Here is a 16,462-nt window from a genome sequence, read left to right as displayed (position 1 = left end):
CGTAGGAAAAAACTTTTGATAAAAATCCATGTATGTAAAATATCTTTTTAATTTGAACTATTCTCCGTTCAATTTTGAACAGTTCCTTAACATGCCCCTTATTATGGCTCCTAACATTAGCGCCTACGGGGAAACTGAAAGTCAATGTAGATTCCGCACTTGAATGTGGATTTACTTCAAACAATTTTTGTTGGAAATAACTCTTGACGAGAAACTTCCGACTCCGATAATTTTAGGGCACCTGACTCCGACTCCGACTCCTGTGCCCGACTATTTGTCGGACTCACCGACCACTTCGATTCTGACTTCGTAGCTTTGGCAAAAATGTATACACGAAGGAAAAATGACTGACTCCGATTCTTAGATATTCGACTCCGACTCCGACTCCTTTATCCCAAAATAAGTCCGACTCCGACTCCGCAAACATTGGCAGAGTTGCGGACTCTAAGGGAATTTACCGATTCTAAATCCGAGTCTTTGAATTAAATACCCTCGGCTCCGAATCTGACTCTTTTATCCCAAAATGAGATTGACTCCGATCTGACTCCACAGTCATGGTTGTAAATGTGAACTAATTATTGTCAATATGACTTGTTTATATTTTCACTCTAAAGTTTTAATTTATGTATTCAGTTTTCGGTGGATTAACTCGAAGTCCTTTATAGTCCAAGAGCCCAGGGCCGCCAGACCTAACTTATTTTCTAAGTAACAAAATGCGTAGGACAGAATAGAGTTAGCATGTACTTTGAACGTACGCGTAATTATTAATTTGGACCGAGGGCCAATTTGCAGGTACTGGGTACTGAATGTACGAAAAAACAGTGCTAACCTAACTTATTTTCTAAGTCTCAATTTTTATATTATGATACTCAAAGAGCTATTCCAACACATTTTGTAAGCTGCCAGACCAGTAGCATGGGCCAAAAATCCCGCCAGACACAGTTAAAACAACCTACCAAACTGCCAGACAAGTCCCGTGGGCACTAATGGCTGCCAGTAGCACAACCTTACTTATTTTCTAAGTCTCAATTTTTATATTATGATACTCAGAGAACTGTTCCAAAACATTTTGTAAGCAGCCAGACCAATCGTATGGGCCAAACATCCCGCCAGACACAGTTAAAACGTCGCTCTGAGTACGAGCGCGACGTTATTATTCTTGTGCTTAGGCACTGAAAAATATCGTCTGCTTTGAAAAAGCAATATTGTTAAAGCAGAAAACCTAGTACAAAAAATATGAAATAGGATTTCAGTGAAACCCCGATTTTACGTCCCCCGAATCTTCGTTTTCTCCACATTTAACGTTTTTTCATCAGGGTCGACAGTTATGCCTGCTAACAACTTAGACCGAGGGCTAAATTTCAGGTACTGGGTACTGAATGTTCGCAAAAACAGTGAAAACTTTACTTATTTTCTGAGTGCTGATTTTTCACGCGCTCGTACTCACAGCGACGTTTTAACTGTGTGCGCCACTGGCAGCCGTTAGTGCCCACGGGACGTGTCTGGAAGTTTGGTAGGTTGTTTTAACTGTGTCTGGCGGGAGGTTTGGCCCATGCGATTGGACTGGTTGCTTACAAAATGCATTGGAATAGTTCCCTGAGTATCATAATATAAAAATTGAGACTTGGAAAATAAGTTAGGTTAGCACTGTTTTTGCGTACATTCAGTTGTGTCTGGCGGGATGTTTGGCCCATACGATTGGTCTGGCTGCTTACAAAATGTTTTGGAACAGTTCCCTGAGTATCATAATATAAAAATTGAGACTTAGAAAATAAGTAAGGTTGTGTTACTGGCAGCCATTAGTGCCCACGGGACTTGTCTGGCAGTTTGGTAGGTTGTTTTAACTGTGTCTGGCGGGATGTTTGGCCCATGCTACTGGTCTGGCAGCTTACAAAATGTGTTGGAATAGCTCTTTGAGTATCATAATATAAAAATTGAGACTTAGAAAATAAGTTAGGTTAGCACTGTTTTTTCGTACATTCAGTACCCAGTACCTGCAAATTGGCCCTCGGTCCAAGTTAATAATTACGCGTACGTTCAAAGTACATGCTAACTCTATTCTGTCCTACACCTTTTGTTACTTAGAAAATAAGTTAGGTCTGGCGGCCCTGGGCTCTCCGTCTGTTTCCACATAAAAATATGTGCAGACGATTTTTTTTTTTTTTTACAATGAAAATTATTTTTTTAAGTTGACATTTTACTGTTTTTATTTATTTTGGAAAGTACATTAATTCATTTAAAAAAATCATTTTTTTTTGGCAATAGGGAAAAACAAACTTTTTGTTTGGTATGATGTTTTTATTTTAATGGGGAGCTTATTAATTTTTTTTTTCTTTTTGAAAGCGGTTGAAGAATCTTTTTTTATGGAAAAAGTGTATTAGCTGCTTTGTTTAAAAGGTGCTGCTGTTTTATTTGTTTTTTTTATTTATTTTTTTACGCGTCTTAATTTTTTGTTGAGTGAGGCATATTTTATTCCTAGAAATCAGCTTAAAATATTTAAAAACAAATGTTAGAAACAATTTACGATTTTAGCTATCCTTGAGAATATTGATCAGATACCAGAAAGTAGATACGGGTATACGGGAAAGTAGGCGCGCTTAGTTCTAGACAAACTTCTTATTTTTTAAGCACATGCAGTTGCCTAAAACTGTGGAATGTTCCGTTTTGGAGAAAACTATAAATGGTCACCTTAATTACGTTTTTTCTCCTCATGGAGACAAAACTGATTCTTCTAAAATGTCGCTGTGAATTTGCGATGAGTGTGACAACGAATAAATCACGGGTCAGTTTTCATATACGAAGCAATATTTATTAAGGAACTCGACGCTGACGTGAATGAATTTATGCTCTGCTATGCACTTTTTCTTACTGCGTAAGTAAGTGTTGAATGAAATAAAAAATATCTTTCTTTTCAAAAATAATTTTCTATTAGGTTATCGTTACAGATAAAACATATGATTAATTACACCGTGTTAATATTATGACGCTAATTATGTATTTAAAAGAAAGGAATATGTTTGACAATGATAAAACTAAACATTCATGTTAAAGTTGTGGGAAAAAATGGAGATTAATATGACGTGATGGCTAAACATTTAAATGAGAAAAGTAAAAAAATAAATGTTATTTGAACCAAGCGGTAGTTTATCGCAGATTTTTGATACTTCATTCCACGCGAACGCATCACAAAGGAACCCTTGCAACAAAATGTTTATAAAATAATAACAAAGACTAAAATGTGTTTGTTCAAATTTTTATTTCATACCAATAATTGTAAATTATTTCAATCAATGAGAATATTGTATAGCGATTTTCTGGTTTTTTTCTTGAATTATTAAATACGTCTAGGCGTCCTACCTACTTGAACATTTGTATATATAATGTAATCAATGCACACTTTAAAGCTTATACAAAAATATTTCACTAATATCCTTTAGTTAAAATGTTGATTTTTTTTACTTTCTTCCACATCTAATATATAGAAGAAAATATTGGATTCGTGCAAATTTTCGAATTTCGACGGATTCGAACGTTTTGAGGTGTGCCGAGTCCATTTCGACCATTTTTACTTTCTTCTATATCTAATATATAGAAGAAAGTATTGGATTCGTGCAAATTTTCGAATTTCGAATTTTGACGGATTCGAACGTTTTGAGGTGTGCTGACTCCATTTCGACCATTTTTGGAAAATGTCTTGTCTGTCTCTTTGTGTGTGTGTGTGTGTATGTGTGTGTGTATGTGTGTGTGTATGTGTGTGTGTGTATGTGTGTGTATGTGTGTGTGTATGTGTGTGTGTGTGTGTGTATGTGTGTCACGTCTGTGTGTGACCAGTTTTTTGTGGCCGCTCTACAACAAAAACTACCGCATGAAATCGAACGAAATTTAGTACACATATGTGCCCCTATGTGAACTTGTGCCCATTAGTTTTTGGCGCGAATTCCTCCAAGGGGGGTGGAGCAATGGGACGTTTTTCGAGTTACGCGTGCTTGCTATTCCTCAGGAAGTAACTGGCAGAGTCAAACAAAATTTGGTCCATATGTTGGTATTAACAGGAACAGGTGCTGATTCCATTTTGGTGTCAATAACTCAAACGGGGGTTGAGCTATAGAACGTTTTTTGTCGTCAATTGTGACTGCTGTATCTCAAAAAATAATGAACGGAATGAAAGAAAAATTTATCGGCAAGTAGCCCTCAGTGGGTATAAGAACTGATTTTATTTTTGTGTCAACAGCTAAAAAGGGGGTAGCGCAATCACCCGTTCTTTTTTTCCATTTTGAGTGCCCTATCTCAAGAAGTAATGCTACGTTCTGGTTGAAATTTGGAATATATGTGAATCCATATGTAAACAGGCTTTGGTTCAATTTTGACGCCGATCGCTCCAAGAGGTGTTGATTTTTTTTTTTTTTTTTTTTTTTGCGAATAAAAATATTTTTATTAATGCAACAATAAGAAAGATAAATCGTAATAGATTGTCGTCTGCGTATTTCTCGTGATTTTAATTGTATGGAAATGATAGGAAATATTATCTCAATGATTTAAAATTTTTAACTCTTGCCATCTTATGTTTGTTAACAAATAAAATATTTGTAATTCATTCAAGCAAGGCTTTTAAAATAACTTTCAATTTTCGCTCTTTGCTTTGCTTTTGCAATAATTCAGACATTGGGATAGTCATCAAGTTTTTGCATGTGTCATTTTGTTTTTGTTGGGAATATTGCTTCCTCGTCAAGCATGGGGAGGGATCAGAAAAAAAAAAAAGAAAAATATAGAAGAAAGTTTCGTGATGGCCACAACATACTAGTTAGAAAATGTCTGTCTGTCTCAGTGTGTGTGTGTGTGTCACGTATGTGTGTGACCAGTTTTTTGTGGCCGCTCTACAGCAAAAACTACCGCAGGAAATCGAACGAAGTTTGGAACACATATGTGCCCCTATGTGAACTTGTGCCCACTGGTTTTTGGCGCGAATTTCTCCAAGGGGAGTGGAGCAATGGGACGTTTTTTGAGTTTTGCGTGACTGCTATTCCCCAGGAAGTAACTGGCGGAATCAAACAAAATTTGGTCCATATGTTGCCCATAACAGGTACAGGTCCTGATTAAAATTTGGTGTCAGTAGCTCAAACGGGGGTTGAGCTACAGAACGTTCTTTTCGTCAATTGTGACAGCTGTATCTCAAGAAATAATGAACGTAATCAAACAAAAATTTATCGACAAGTAGCCCTTAGAGGGTATAAGAAATGATTCTGTTTTAGCGTCAGCAGCTGAAAAGGGGGTGGCGCAATCGAACGTTCTTTTTTTTTTCCATTGTAAGTGCCATATCTCAGGAAGTAATGCTACGTTTCGGATGAAATTTGGAATAAATATGAATCCATATGTAAACAGGCGTTGGTTCAATTTTGGCGCCAATCGCTCCATGGGGGGCTGATTTTTTTGTTATTTGCGTGAATAAAAATAGCTTTCCAATTGCAACAATAAGAAAGATAAATCGTAAGAGATTGTCGTCTGCGTAAATCTCGTGATTTTAATTGTATGGAAATGATCGGAAATATTATCTCAATGATTTAAAATTTTTAACTGTTGCCATCTTGTGTTTGTTAACAAATAAATGTATGTAATTATTTTAAGTAAGGCTTTTGAAATAATTTTCAATTTTCATTCTTTGCTTTGGAGATAAATCAGGAATTGAGATGGTCGTCAAGTTTTGACATGTGTAATTTTGTTTGTTGGGAATATTGCTTCCTCGTTAAGCATGAGGAGGGATCAGAATTATAAAAAAGATATAGAAGAAAGTTTCGTGATGGCCACAACATACTAGTTGTAATTTGATTTTTAACCGACTTCAAAAAGGAGGCGGTTATCAATTCATACCGTATGTATGTTTTTTTTTTTGTTTGTCCACTCATAGCGTCTCACCTAGTGAACCGATTTTGATGATTCTTTCTTTAATGGATAGGGGATGGCTCAACTTAGGTCCCATTACTTTGTTTGACCATATTTGTTCTTTAGAAAAAAAGTTATGAGCAAAAAACAGTAAATTTTATGCAATTTCCCTATTAAATGATTTTGTAGCGAAGTTCGCACTTTTCATCCGTGGATAACGGTGGCTCAGTGGTAGAATTCTCGCCTCCCACACGAGCGACCCCAGTTCAAATCCTGACTAGGACAAAGTGAATTTTACTAAAATTTCGTTTCTACTGTTTCCCGTATTTTCTCGAATCTTCTATTAATTTCTGTATCTTTCCAAGTCCGGAAAGTTCCAGCACTTTCTCAAGTTGTATATAAGTAGATGTAACGTTCATTCGTGGTTCTGAATAAAGATCTCGAGTTGAGACTAACGAGCATTCGCTTCATTTGGCTTTCACATTGTCTTCGCTATCTTCATCTACGCGACAATATGAAACTCATTGTTATAAAACTTTGGTGCCCTATAACAGTAACATTAATAGTAATTGTAATGATAGTTTTTAATGAAGGCTTCTCTGAAGCAAGCATCAAATTTCTTCAAGGGATATTTCGATAATGGGGAATCTGGCGCTGTCGTCTCATTTTTGGCGTAAATAATTTTATTTTAGTAACCCTGCTGATTTATAGTAACCCTATGTGAATTATCAAAATCTTCCTTTCTTCAGTGCTATTGCTCCATAGTAGGGGTAAACCTAACCTGGAAGCGAGGTGATGCAGTGATTAGGATCTGCTTAGCCTTCACAATGCTACCATTAGGTTTGACTCAACTACTCTGTAGTATTTTTATCGTTATCATCTATGCCGATAACAGATGATCGGGGCTAAGTAAGAAAATACAGGATTGCATCATGAGCAACTTAGATGCTGTGGAATGTAAATTAGTTAGGAAAAACGTAATACTTAAATGGTTATAATTAAATTAACTACGCATGATTTCCAGAGAGCAACAAATATAAGTTTTTAGTGCCAATCGCTTAAAATTTAACGCGTGTCAATATTTTTTTTTTTAGTATTTAGCATTTTTAAGAAAAAAATGTGAAGTTTCGTGATGGTAACTTCTTATTATTTCTGAAATACTTACATTTACACTAAAAAGAATGAAATAAAAAAAATTTGAAAAAAAAAAATAGAACCGACTTCAAAATTGCTCTAAAAAGTGAAAAATAATTTTATTCTTTAAACACCATCGATAATGCTTTTAAACATAATTTTTGAAGTTGGCGCAAAAACGATAGATAAAATCATTCACAGTCATAACTCAAATACAACTATAAATTTAACCAGGACCAGTTTCTTCACTATCACATACATTATGCATTGATGACAGCATATTTGAATAGCGATATAAATGTTTCTTCGTAACTTAGGATGCTTTTTCTGAAAAAAAAAATATGAACGAAGCATGGTTACACTGGATTTTAAGTTTTGTTTTTGCGCCAACTTCTAAAATTATGTTTAAAAGCATTATCGATGGTGTTTAAAGAATAAAATTATTTTTCACTTTTTAGAGCAATTTTGAAGTCGGTTCTATTTTTTTTTTTTTCAAAATTTTTTTATAAAACTCCTTTTTACCTGATATTGAAACGAGGTCTATTGTTGTATAAGATGCTTTGTTGTAATATAGGTTTATTTAGGAGTGGGAGGTTTAAAATACCCTCTTTTTTTCAGTAAAACAGTCCTGAACTTTTGTTTCACAATTAATTTACATAAATTTTCATACGAAAAGAATCTCTGAAGATACTCCACACATTTTAATATTTCATTGGAGTAATAGAGATTTAATCATATTTTCAGATTTTACTTGCAACATTTCAATTCAAATTGCTACGAGTAAAACCAGTATAAAGTTGATTACCCGAGTACAAGATAGCTAACATTAAAAAAAAAAAGTAAAAGAAAGGGGGGAGGGGACAATTTGAAAAAAAAAAAATGTTCCAGTTGCTAACTCCAAAGTTAACTCATTTAACAATTCTTCCAGAGCACAGCCTCCGTGGCGCAGTCGACTATCCCGTTCTCCTGTTAACTGACTGGTCAGAGTGATATGTTCTTTTCTTTTAAAAAAAAGACAGGTGGGGACTGGCCGACAGAAGCTATGTTTTGATTGAATAACATAAGCTTATAATGTTGTAGGTGTGTCAAAACAAAATGTCCGCGAATGCTTTAAAAAAAAAACTTTTTAATTTAATATTAGTTGTTGTTTCCAGTTTTATTCAAATACTCGTATAAAGACCTTTATTGCAGCAATTCCTTAAAACAGAAAACTTATCGTAACGTATAAGACCTAATAATTGTCAAAAAAAAGTCCTTTCCTCTACAGTTTTGAGATCGCATATAAATCCGCGAGTGAAAATCAATACCAATTTCGGAGAAATATATGATGCCGAAGCATTTTCTGAAGTGATGCGCTCTTAAACTCGGAGAATTTCGAAAATATTCCTCTGAAGCCTTTTAACGTAAATAACGGCTTTCTATTCAAATGATAATGAATAGAGATATATGACGTATTTCTGAGGCGCGGAAATGCTAATCCCATGAAAGATTAATATCGAGATGGCTGCGACGATATCATGCTCATAATCAGTACTTTCATTTCCAGCAAATCAATAATTCAAAATGTCGAGTTCATTTCGAGAAAGTTTCTAAAGCGCTTTAACTTGGATACCAGGCATGGGTGTTTTTGTATGAGGGGGAGGGAGACGAGGAAAGCAAAAAAAAAAAAAAAAAAAAAAGATTTTGAAATTCATATTTAACAACAGAAACCCAGCTTTTATTCGGGTTTGCCCTTAGCGTCAAACATTTAATAAAAGTGTCTCTTTTACTAGGGTGGTACTAACATTGCAATCGTAAAAAACTAGAATTTTAACACAACCACTGCACATTAAAGTAGCCCAATTGAAAAATGTACATACACAATGTGTGTACATCTGTGCAACCTGTGTATAACGTGTCTCTTCAAAACATTTTTTAAGCATTTTAAGTTACGTCAAGAAGTTATTGACAACTGCTCTTCTGTGTTGTTCTACGGCTTTTAGATAGTTCAAGTTTTAGACAAAGGAACATTTAACTTGACTGTCAACATTTCACAATTTAGATTTGATTAATATAGAATATTAGTAATAGGGGAAAAAACTTACCGTGACGTTCGGTGGGTTCATTATTCCATTTTTGGCAAAATAAGCTCTAACGGCTCCGGATACTGCAGACACAAAAACGTCATTCAAACTGCAACGCATGACCTGTTTTATCCTCAGCACCTTTGAGAAACGTATGTTGTGAGACCATGCCACAACTCTACTCTGAGGTTTGTGACGACGGTTGAAGAAATTGTAGTCCCTGCGTTTTAAGACTAGCCAACCGATAAAAGTCAAAGGAGCCACAAAAAGTGCACGAAAAAGATTAAGAAAATACGTCGCCGATCCAAAACGCGTCTTTAACTTAATAAAGTGCTGGTTATCTGAAAGACAGTTCCCAAGAATGTAGATTAAAGTTATAGCATCGGTAACTGCTTGATGGATCCTGATGACTAGGACAGTATCTTTACACCGGCTAAAGTCTTTAATGAGTCTGATCTCCCATAATGGCTTCGACAAAGGGAGAGGCTGGCTCATTAGGGTGCTGACATGTTCCTCCAGCTCTTCCGAAGTTGCGATATCACACTGTTCCTCATAGATGTGATTATCCAGCGTGAAGTCCTCATCATCCACCCAACAGTATCCACTGCACACTGGAACCACTTTCTGAACGAACCTGGGAAAAGCTCGTTCACCATTCCTGGTGATCTTGCAGAGCACCCGATTCCTGACTATGTCCTGGAGCTTCTCCGCGCTAAGTCCTGGCTCCAGGAAGAAGAGGCAATGCGCAATGTGCAGATTGAAGCTCGAATCGTGCAGCCACAATGCTTCAGGTGGCTTGATGAAATTTTCCGGACGTAAACAAGATGAACGTCTATTTTGGTCCTGCTGCGCCTCGACATCGCCGATTCTTCCATTTCTCTTGTAACCACAACATCCTGCAAGAAATATCCTTAAACCTAAAGCTATGCCTAAAATCCACAATAGTATGATGACAGTAGGAAAACCTGTCAAAACTGATATCGCTGCAAAAATGACCGATACCAGGAAGCTCCAAGCAATGTTTTTGTCTACTGGATGTGTAAGCAACTTGATGGAAGCATTTCGGAGGTATTTGGGGGTCTTCGACTTGCTTGCTGTCACTGAGTTTTTCAGAGTGGGTGTGTTGGGCACAGGTTGATAAGTAGCACTACACGAAATTGTGGATTGTGAGTCTAAGCTAACGTTGTATTCTTCATCGCTTTTGTTCTCCATCGTATTACAACAAGTCAAAGTTTAAACTATTTTCACTTAAAATTGCAATGCGTTAACGAGAACTAATCTAAAGAACGAAAACCGCATACTTGAAAGAAGATTATAGGAGGATAATATTTGTACATTGTGGTTGTTCACAAAACCATTTTTTTTTCTAATTATTTCTTAGTGGATACACTAATCAAACTACAGTACAAAAGGTGAATTCCTTTACAAACTATTTATCCATACTTCAGCACAAAAAGTCTAAATTGGATAATATAAATAATGTATTATACTAACATAAGTATCATTGTAAATTTTTATTTTATCGTAATTATTTTTCTTTAACGGACTCATTTTCCAACATTTTACTGAAATAAAAACTTCTGCATTTTGTTCCATAAAATATTCAAAAACTCAAAACTCCAGTTTTTGTTCGCGGATTAAATTTTGATCTAAAGTAGCAACCAGCTACATTTTCTTAGGAACTTTTGTTTGTTGCCCTATAAAATGTGGCTTCCATCTCTAAGCATACTTAAAGTGCTTCAAGTTGTAAAATCCGAGAAATCATGAATGACTTTTTAATGCATTCTAAAAATAAAACAGTGAAGTAGCAATAGTAGCAAAAGCAACGTGCATTTCTGAACCCAATCCGAGAAAAGATGCTCTGCGCTTTCTGTCTGTTACTTCTCTAAAGCCTTCAATTGATGTCAAAATTTCATTCGCTTGGGCGTTGAAAGAATTTTTACTTGTGATGTTAAATTTTTGATGACTGGTATTAAAGAAAGCCTCGTTGTCATGGCAACAGAGAGTTTCAGCATCCTTCGCCATCTTCATTCTAGAAAGAATAAACGAAAAGGAATTCAAGAAACTATCGAAGCTTGAAAGATTGCAACGATAAAATAAAAACAAGATAATATGCATACATTCTGCATTTGGCTTATAAAGCATCATCTAGTTTTTTTTTTTTTTTTTTTTTTTTTTTTTTTTACATGAGACACAATTTGCTTAACTTGCATAAAAATTTTCATTTCACTATTCACTCTTTTCAATAAGTTACGATTTCGCTCTATGGATTAAAAAAGTTTTATTCTTTTTGAGAAAAATTATAACGTTCTCAACTTTTACGTGCGTATTTTTTAAAGTTAAAAAAATATCTTTGTGCTTGAAAAGTGAAATAAGCAATAACAAAGTATTATAGCACAAAATTGCAGTTGTGCTATTATACGTCGTTATTTCTTTTTTTATATGTATGTTACTCTTTTGAGACGAAGAATGGTTTTTTACATTTGATAAATATTATTTTTTAAGAAAAATATTTGATGAGTGTACGGAAGAAAGGCAAAATATCATTCCTTTTGTTCGAGTCGAGTTCAATGTGGACAGTGAGTGTTAGTAGTCGAATTTATTGCTCTTTTTACCGTAAGGATCAAGGCGAAAAAACACCCAAAAGTTTATTGCACAATGAAGAAGGGCTGGGGTTTTGAAATTTCAAACGTGATTTGTTCAAGCACTGGAAATATTGACAACTCGCCCTTCTTCCCTCAGCTCTTTATAATAAGCTATTATGTTACTTTCTTACCCCGGAAACTGAAATCAAACTCATTTGAGGCAGTGAGAAGCAAAGGGATGTAAGTGGACATCTTCAGGTTTTGAGTAAAACGCGTTTAAATATAACATCCTAGGTAGACTTTAATTCATTTTTTTTTCTAGATCATGCTGTATAGCAGCAATTTTCAGGGCTACTAGTACCATCTCTTGCCCGAAGACAGGGGAGAGGTTCATCTACCATGTGTACTGGTTATCTCAATTTTTTTAATTTTGCCACTTGCATCCCTTTGCTTCTCACTGCCTCATTTGTTAATAATAGAGGGCAAAATTTGTGATCGACGCTGGCCACAGAGTGACAGAATGAAAAAAATGACGATTATCATATGCCAATCACTAACCGATTGCCACCTCAAAAAGAAAAAAACATTTTTTTTTTATTTTTTGAGGTAATAATAATAATTTATTTTTGAGGTATTGATTGTTTTAAATTGTGTAAAACGCATCAAGTAATTGATCAAATTTTTTCCCATAAAATCAAGATGCCTATTTTACGAAATAATTAATTTAAAACATACTACTTACACTGATTGATGCGTTAAGGATTATTAACCTTAAAAAAAAAAAAAAAAAAAAAAAAAAAAGTTGCCACTATTTTTCTAGTGACTTAAGAATTTCCCTTGTTTTGCCCTTTATTAAAATAATTTGTAATAAAGAAAGAAACAAACGATGTCAAGACATTTTGAATTGTGGAACTACATTACGGAAAGTTGTATTAAGTTTCTTTACGTCTGGGATTAGTACTGACCGTCCTGGGTTTTTAGTTTTTACTGCTGCAATGGGGGTAATAATGGGAGCTTGTCCTGGGTAGTAGGGGAATAATGAGAGTTCTGCGCCAGGAGGCGGTGTTGCGGTGTTAACACCGCCTCCCCCTCCCACTCTTCCTCCCACCGCCTCCTCCACTTCCTCCCCACCCCCTCCCGACCTTGGGGTTGACCCTCCCCACGACCGGGGCCGCCGCGAGAACCCGTAGAAGGTGACGAGGGTTTTTCCCGCGTTTTAGATATTTTTCCCGCGTTTTCGGACTTAGAATATTTTGAACTTGTTGTCATGGCATCCACAAAGTTTTTACTTTTTGGATGGCAACACTTGTTTGAGTTTCGGTTTTGGAATGGCAACACTTGTTGTCATGACAACCAGAGTTTTTAGTTTTCGGTTGGCAACACTTGTTGCTATGTTTTAACTTATGCTATGTTTAACGTCGGTGGCGCCATCTATTGAGATATTTCCGGACTTTGAATAATTTCGACGAATGGTTGTCAAGACAACCAAAGTTTCGCGAATTTAATTATTTTTATTTTTACAGAGTGTTGAAGTTGGGAATCGAACACCCAAACTTTGAGTTAGCAAAAACGTATGCTAACCACTATGCTATATTTTTCATTACTCTTTCAGTCTTAATGTGAATCTGTACCATGACAACGAATATTACAATTAAATTAATTTTAAAACCATCAGTTAATTTACTCTTTAGTACTAATCATGGCATATCATTAACTGAATTTCAGCTCATAATTGAAACTATCATCATTATTATTATTTTTCATAATAACAAAGTTTTCACTTAAGTAAAGATTTATTTAAATACAACCCATTCGAGATTTTAGATTTGGTTCAATGCTTTGTGGACTTGAAATATATTTTAAACTTTGATTTTCTTTTTCATGCATTTCAAACTTTATCCTTTTTCTAACTTGTTAAATTTTCTTAACTAATTTCTTTTTTCTTTGTCAAATTTACAAATAATTTTTCTAACTTGTAAAAATTTCGAAGAAATAATTTTCTTAACTAATTTTTTTTTTTTTTTTTTGACTTTCATACAACAAAATATTTTTTCTTATTTGTTAAATTTTCTAAGAAATAATTAACTTAAATATTCTTTCATACATTTTGAACTTTAACGTTTTTTCCTGTCATTTAGCACTTTGATTTTTTTCACTATTTTAGCGTTTTTCAATTATTTTCAGTCTTTAACTATTTTCTTAGCTTTTTAGTCTTTAACTAATTTCAAGCATTTCAGACTTAGATTATTTTTTCGTGATTTCGATTTTTTTAGTATATTTTAGAGTTTGATCATTTTCTCGCTTGTTTTTACTTTATCGTTTTTTTTTTCCCGATATTTTTAAACTTAGAAATTTTTCACAAGTAGTGACTGGAATCGAACCTTCAAATTTTTCGAAACATTATCATGTCTACAATTTTTGCAATCATGTCAAACTTGCAATCAATTTACTCTTAGTAGTAATTAACACTTATCATTAACAAATTTTTACGGATTTTAAAAAATCAACTTAATTAATTTTTTCCAGTAAGCAAATTTCGCACTCAAGTTACATTTCATCACTGCATATACGTTTCAAGAGTTTCATTGAATTTATCACATTCCATTTAATTAACTCTAATAATTACTTTTTCATTAATACTTAACTTAACCATTTTATCATACATTTATTCCAGTTACAAAATTATGCTTAAAAGTTATTTATTTTTCTTAGCACAAGAGATTTTAACATGTTCCTACTAAAATGCTTATCACTCTAGTTTGAGTTTACTAAAATAGCAACTCATTTACGATTTAGATTCATTTAATCGTCTTTGATTCTTTTTCATTATTATTATTATTTTACATTATCACATACGTTATTATTTTTATACATTTATCCATTTAATTTTCCAAAATCTACAATCAATTTACTCTTCGTATTAATTAACACTTATCACTATCAAATATTTTCATGAATTTTAAAAATTATCTTCTTAAATAATTTTTTACTGTAACCAAATTTCCCACTCAAGTTATATTTTATCACTACATATGCTTTTCATGAGTTTCATTTAATTTATCGCATTTCATTTAATTAACTCTAATAATTATTTTTTATCATCGATATTTAAGTTAATCATATTTTCCTTTATTTATTTTTCATGCAAACACTCTTGATGGAATAAAACAAAATTTTCAACTTTCATGAATTAAATCCCCTCTGACTATTTTATTTTACTTTACCATACTTTACTATTTTACTTACTGCGTTTTACTATTTATCATTCATTACAGCTTTTCCAAAATATTACTTTACAACCAACTAATTTCATTAACAGAATTTTCATTACAATTTATAAATTTCACTTTTATTTAATTATTTTTACCTACGCTAAAATAAAACACATCACATAAAAAAGTTAAACATCAATGAAGAACCCGAGAAATGTTAAAATTATAAGTCAAGTATCAAAACTTCATGTCAGCAAATTTTAAAAATAGACTTACCGAAAAATAACTTCTACTGAAATTCATTTCAAAACTTGGAATCAATTTACTCTTAGCATTAATAAACACTTATCATTAAGAAATTTTCATGGATTTTAAAAATCAACTTATTTAATTTTTTCCAGTAAGCAAATTTCGCACTCAAGTTACATTTCATCACTACATATGCTTTTCAAGAGTTTCATTTAATTTATCACATTTTATTTAATCAACTCTAATAATTATTTTTTGATTAATATTTAACTTAGTCATTTTATCGTATTACTTTATTTATTTTTTCATACAAGCACTCTTGTTAGAATAAAACAAAATTTTCAACTTTCATGAATTTGAATCACTTTGACTATTTCATTTTCCCAATAATATTTTATTTTACTTTAACATATTCTCACGCGTTTTACTATTTATCATTCATTTACCAAAGTGATGAAAAATGTTCCCGCTATTATATTCAAAATACAACTCTTTCAATATAGTTATTTTCCAAGACGAAAGTTAACAAGTTTTTTCTAAATTATTACTTTACAGCCAACTAATTTCATTAACAGAGTTTTCAATACAATTTATGAATTTCAGTTTTATTTATTAATTTTTCATTCGCATGCAAATAAATTCAAAGTCGCATATTTCATTCAAGTCGGCTTCAATTTTGTATAACTGAAGAAGCTTCCAACAAAATACTCCCACATCACAACCAAGACTTACAAAAGATATTTTTACAAAATTTCATATCATTTCAAGAATATACACACTCATATAAAATCCCCAACAGAATAAAATAAAAAGTTTGCTTAACACAATTTTAGACCTATCACAAGTACTATATTTGCTCCTTTTTAAGAATTTTCATTAAACTTCGAATTAATTTAATACTAGTTCATGATCAACATAAACAGATAGGAACAGACACATACAATCTTCGTGAAAAAAAAAAAAAAAAAAAAAACCGGAATCAATAGTAAATTTATCATACGAAGAAAAAAATATTTTAAAGTCAAAAATCCAACCTTTGTAGGAAAAGACTCCTCCAATACTTATGCATTGATGCATTATTGAAGATAATGAATAATATTACAAAATATGCGTCGATTTTAAATTTAACAACGGCATAAAATGTAATATTATCCAAACTTCATTTCCATGCCTTCCTAGAATGTTCTGACTGCAACCAACACTCTCTTCGCTAAGCGTCCATCCACATCGAAAGCACAATGGATAATGAAAGATGAAACATAGGCTTATCTCAGATTTTATCTTATCATAGTGAGTCATGGAATTCACGTGGTAAGATTTCAACTCAATACTAACGGCTGTA

General features: G+C 33.3%; 1 protein-coding gene across 1 annotated transcript in view; it reads right to left on the bottom strand.

The window, feature by feature from the left end:
- LOC129219296 (uncharacterized) overlaps positions 1–10,286 on the bottom strand; it is a 96,765-nt gene extending 86,479 nt beyond the window's left edge. Inside the window, exon 1 of the mRNA XM_054853642.1 lies at positions 9,096–10,286. Coding sequence (XP_054709617.1) covers positions 9,096–10,286 — 1,191 coding nt within the window. The remainder of the gene's footprint in view (positions 1–9,095) is intronic.
- Between the last annotated feature and the right edge of the window lie 6,176 nt (positions 10,287–16,462).

This window comes from Uloborus diversus, chromosome 1 (assembly GCF_026930045.1).
Source record: "Uloborus diversus isolate 005 chromosome 1, Udiv.v.3.1, whole genome shotgun sequence".
NCBI classification, from domain to species: domain Eukaryota; kingdom Metazoa; phylum Arthropoda; class Arachnida; order Araneae; family Uloboridae; genus Uloborus; species Uloborus diversus.
The sequence above is the reverse complement of the archived record's forward strand: the minus strand, read 5'-3'. Positions and strand labels throughout refer to the sequence as shown.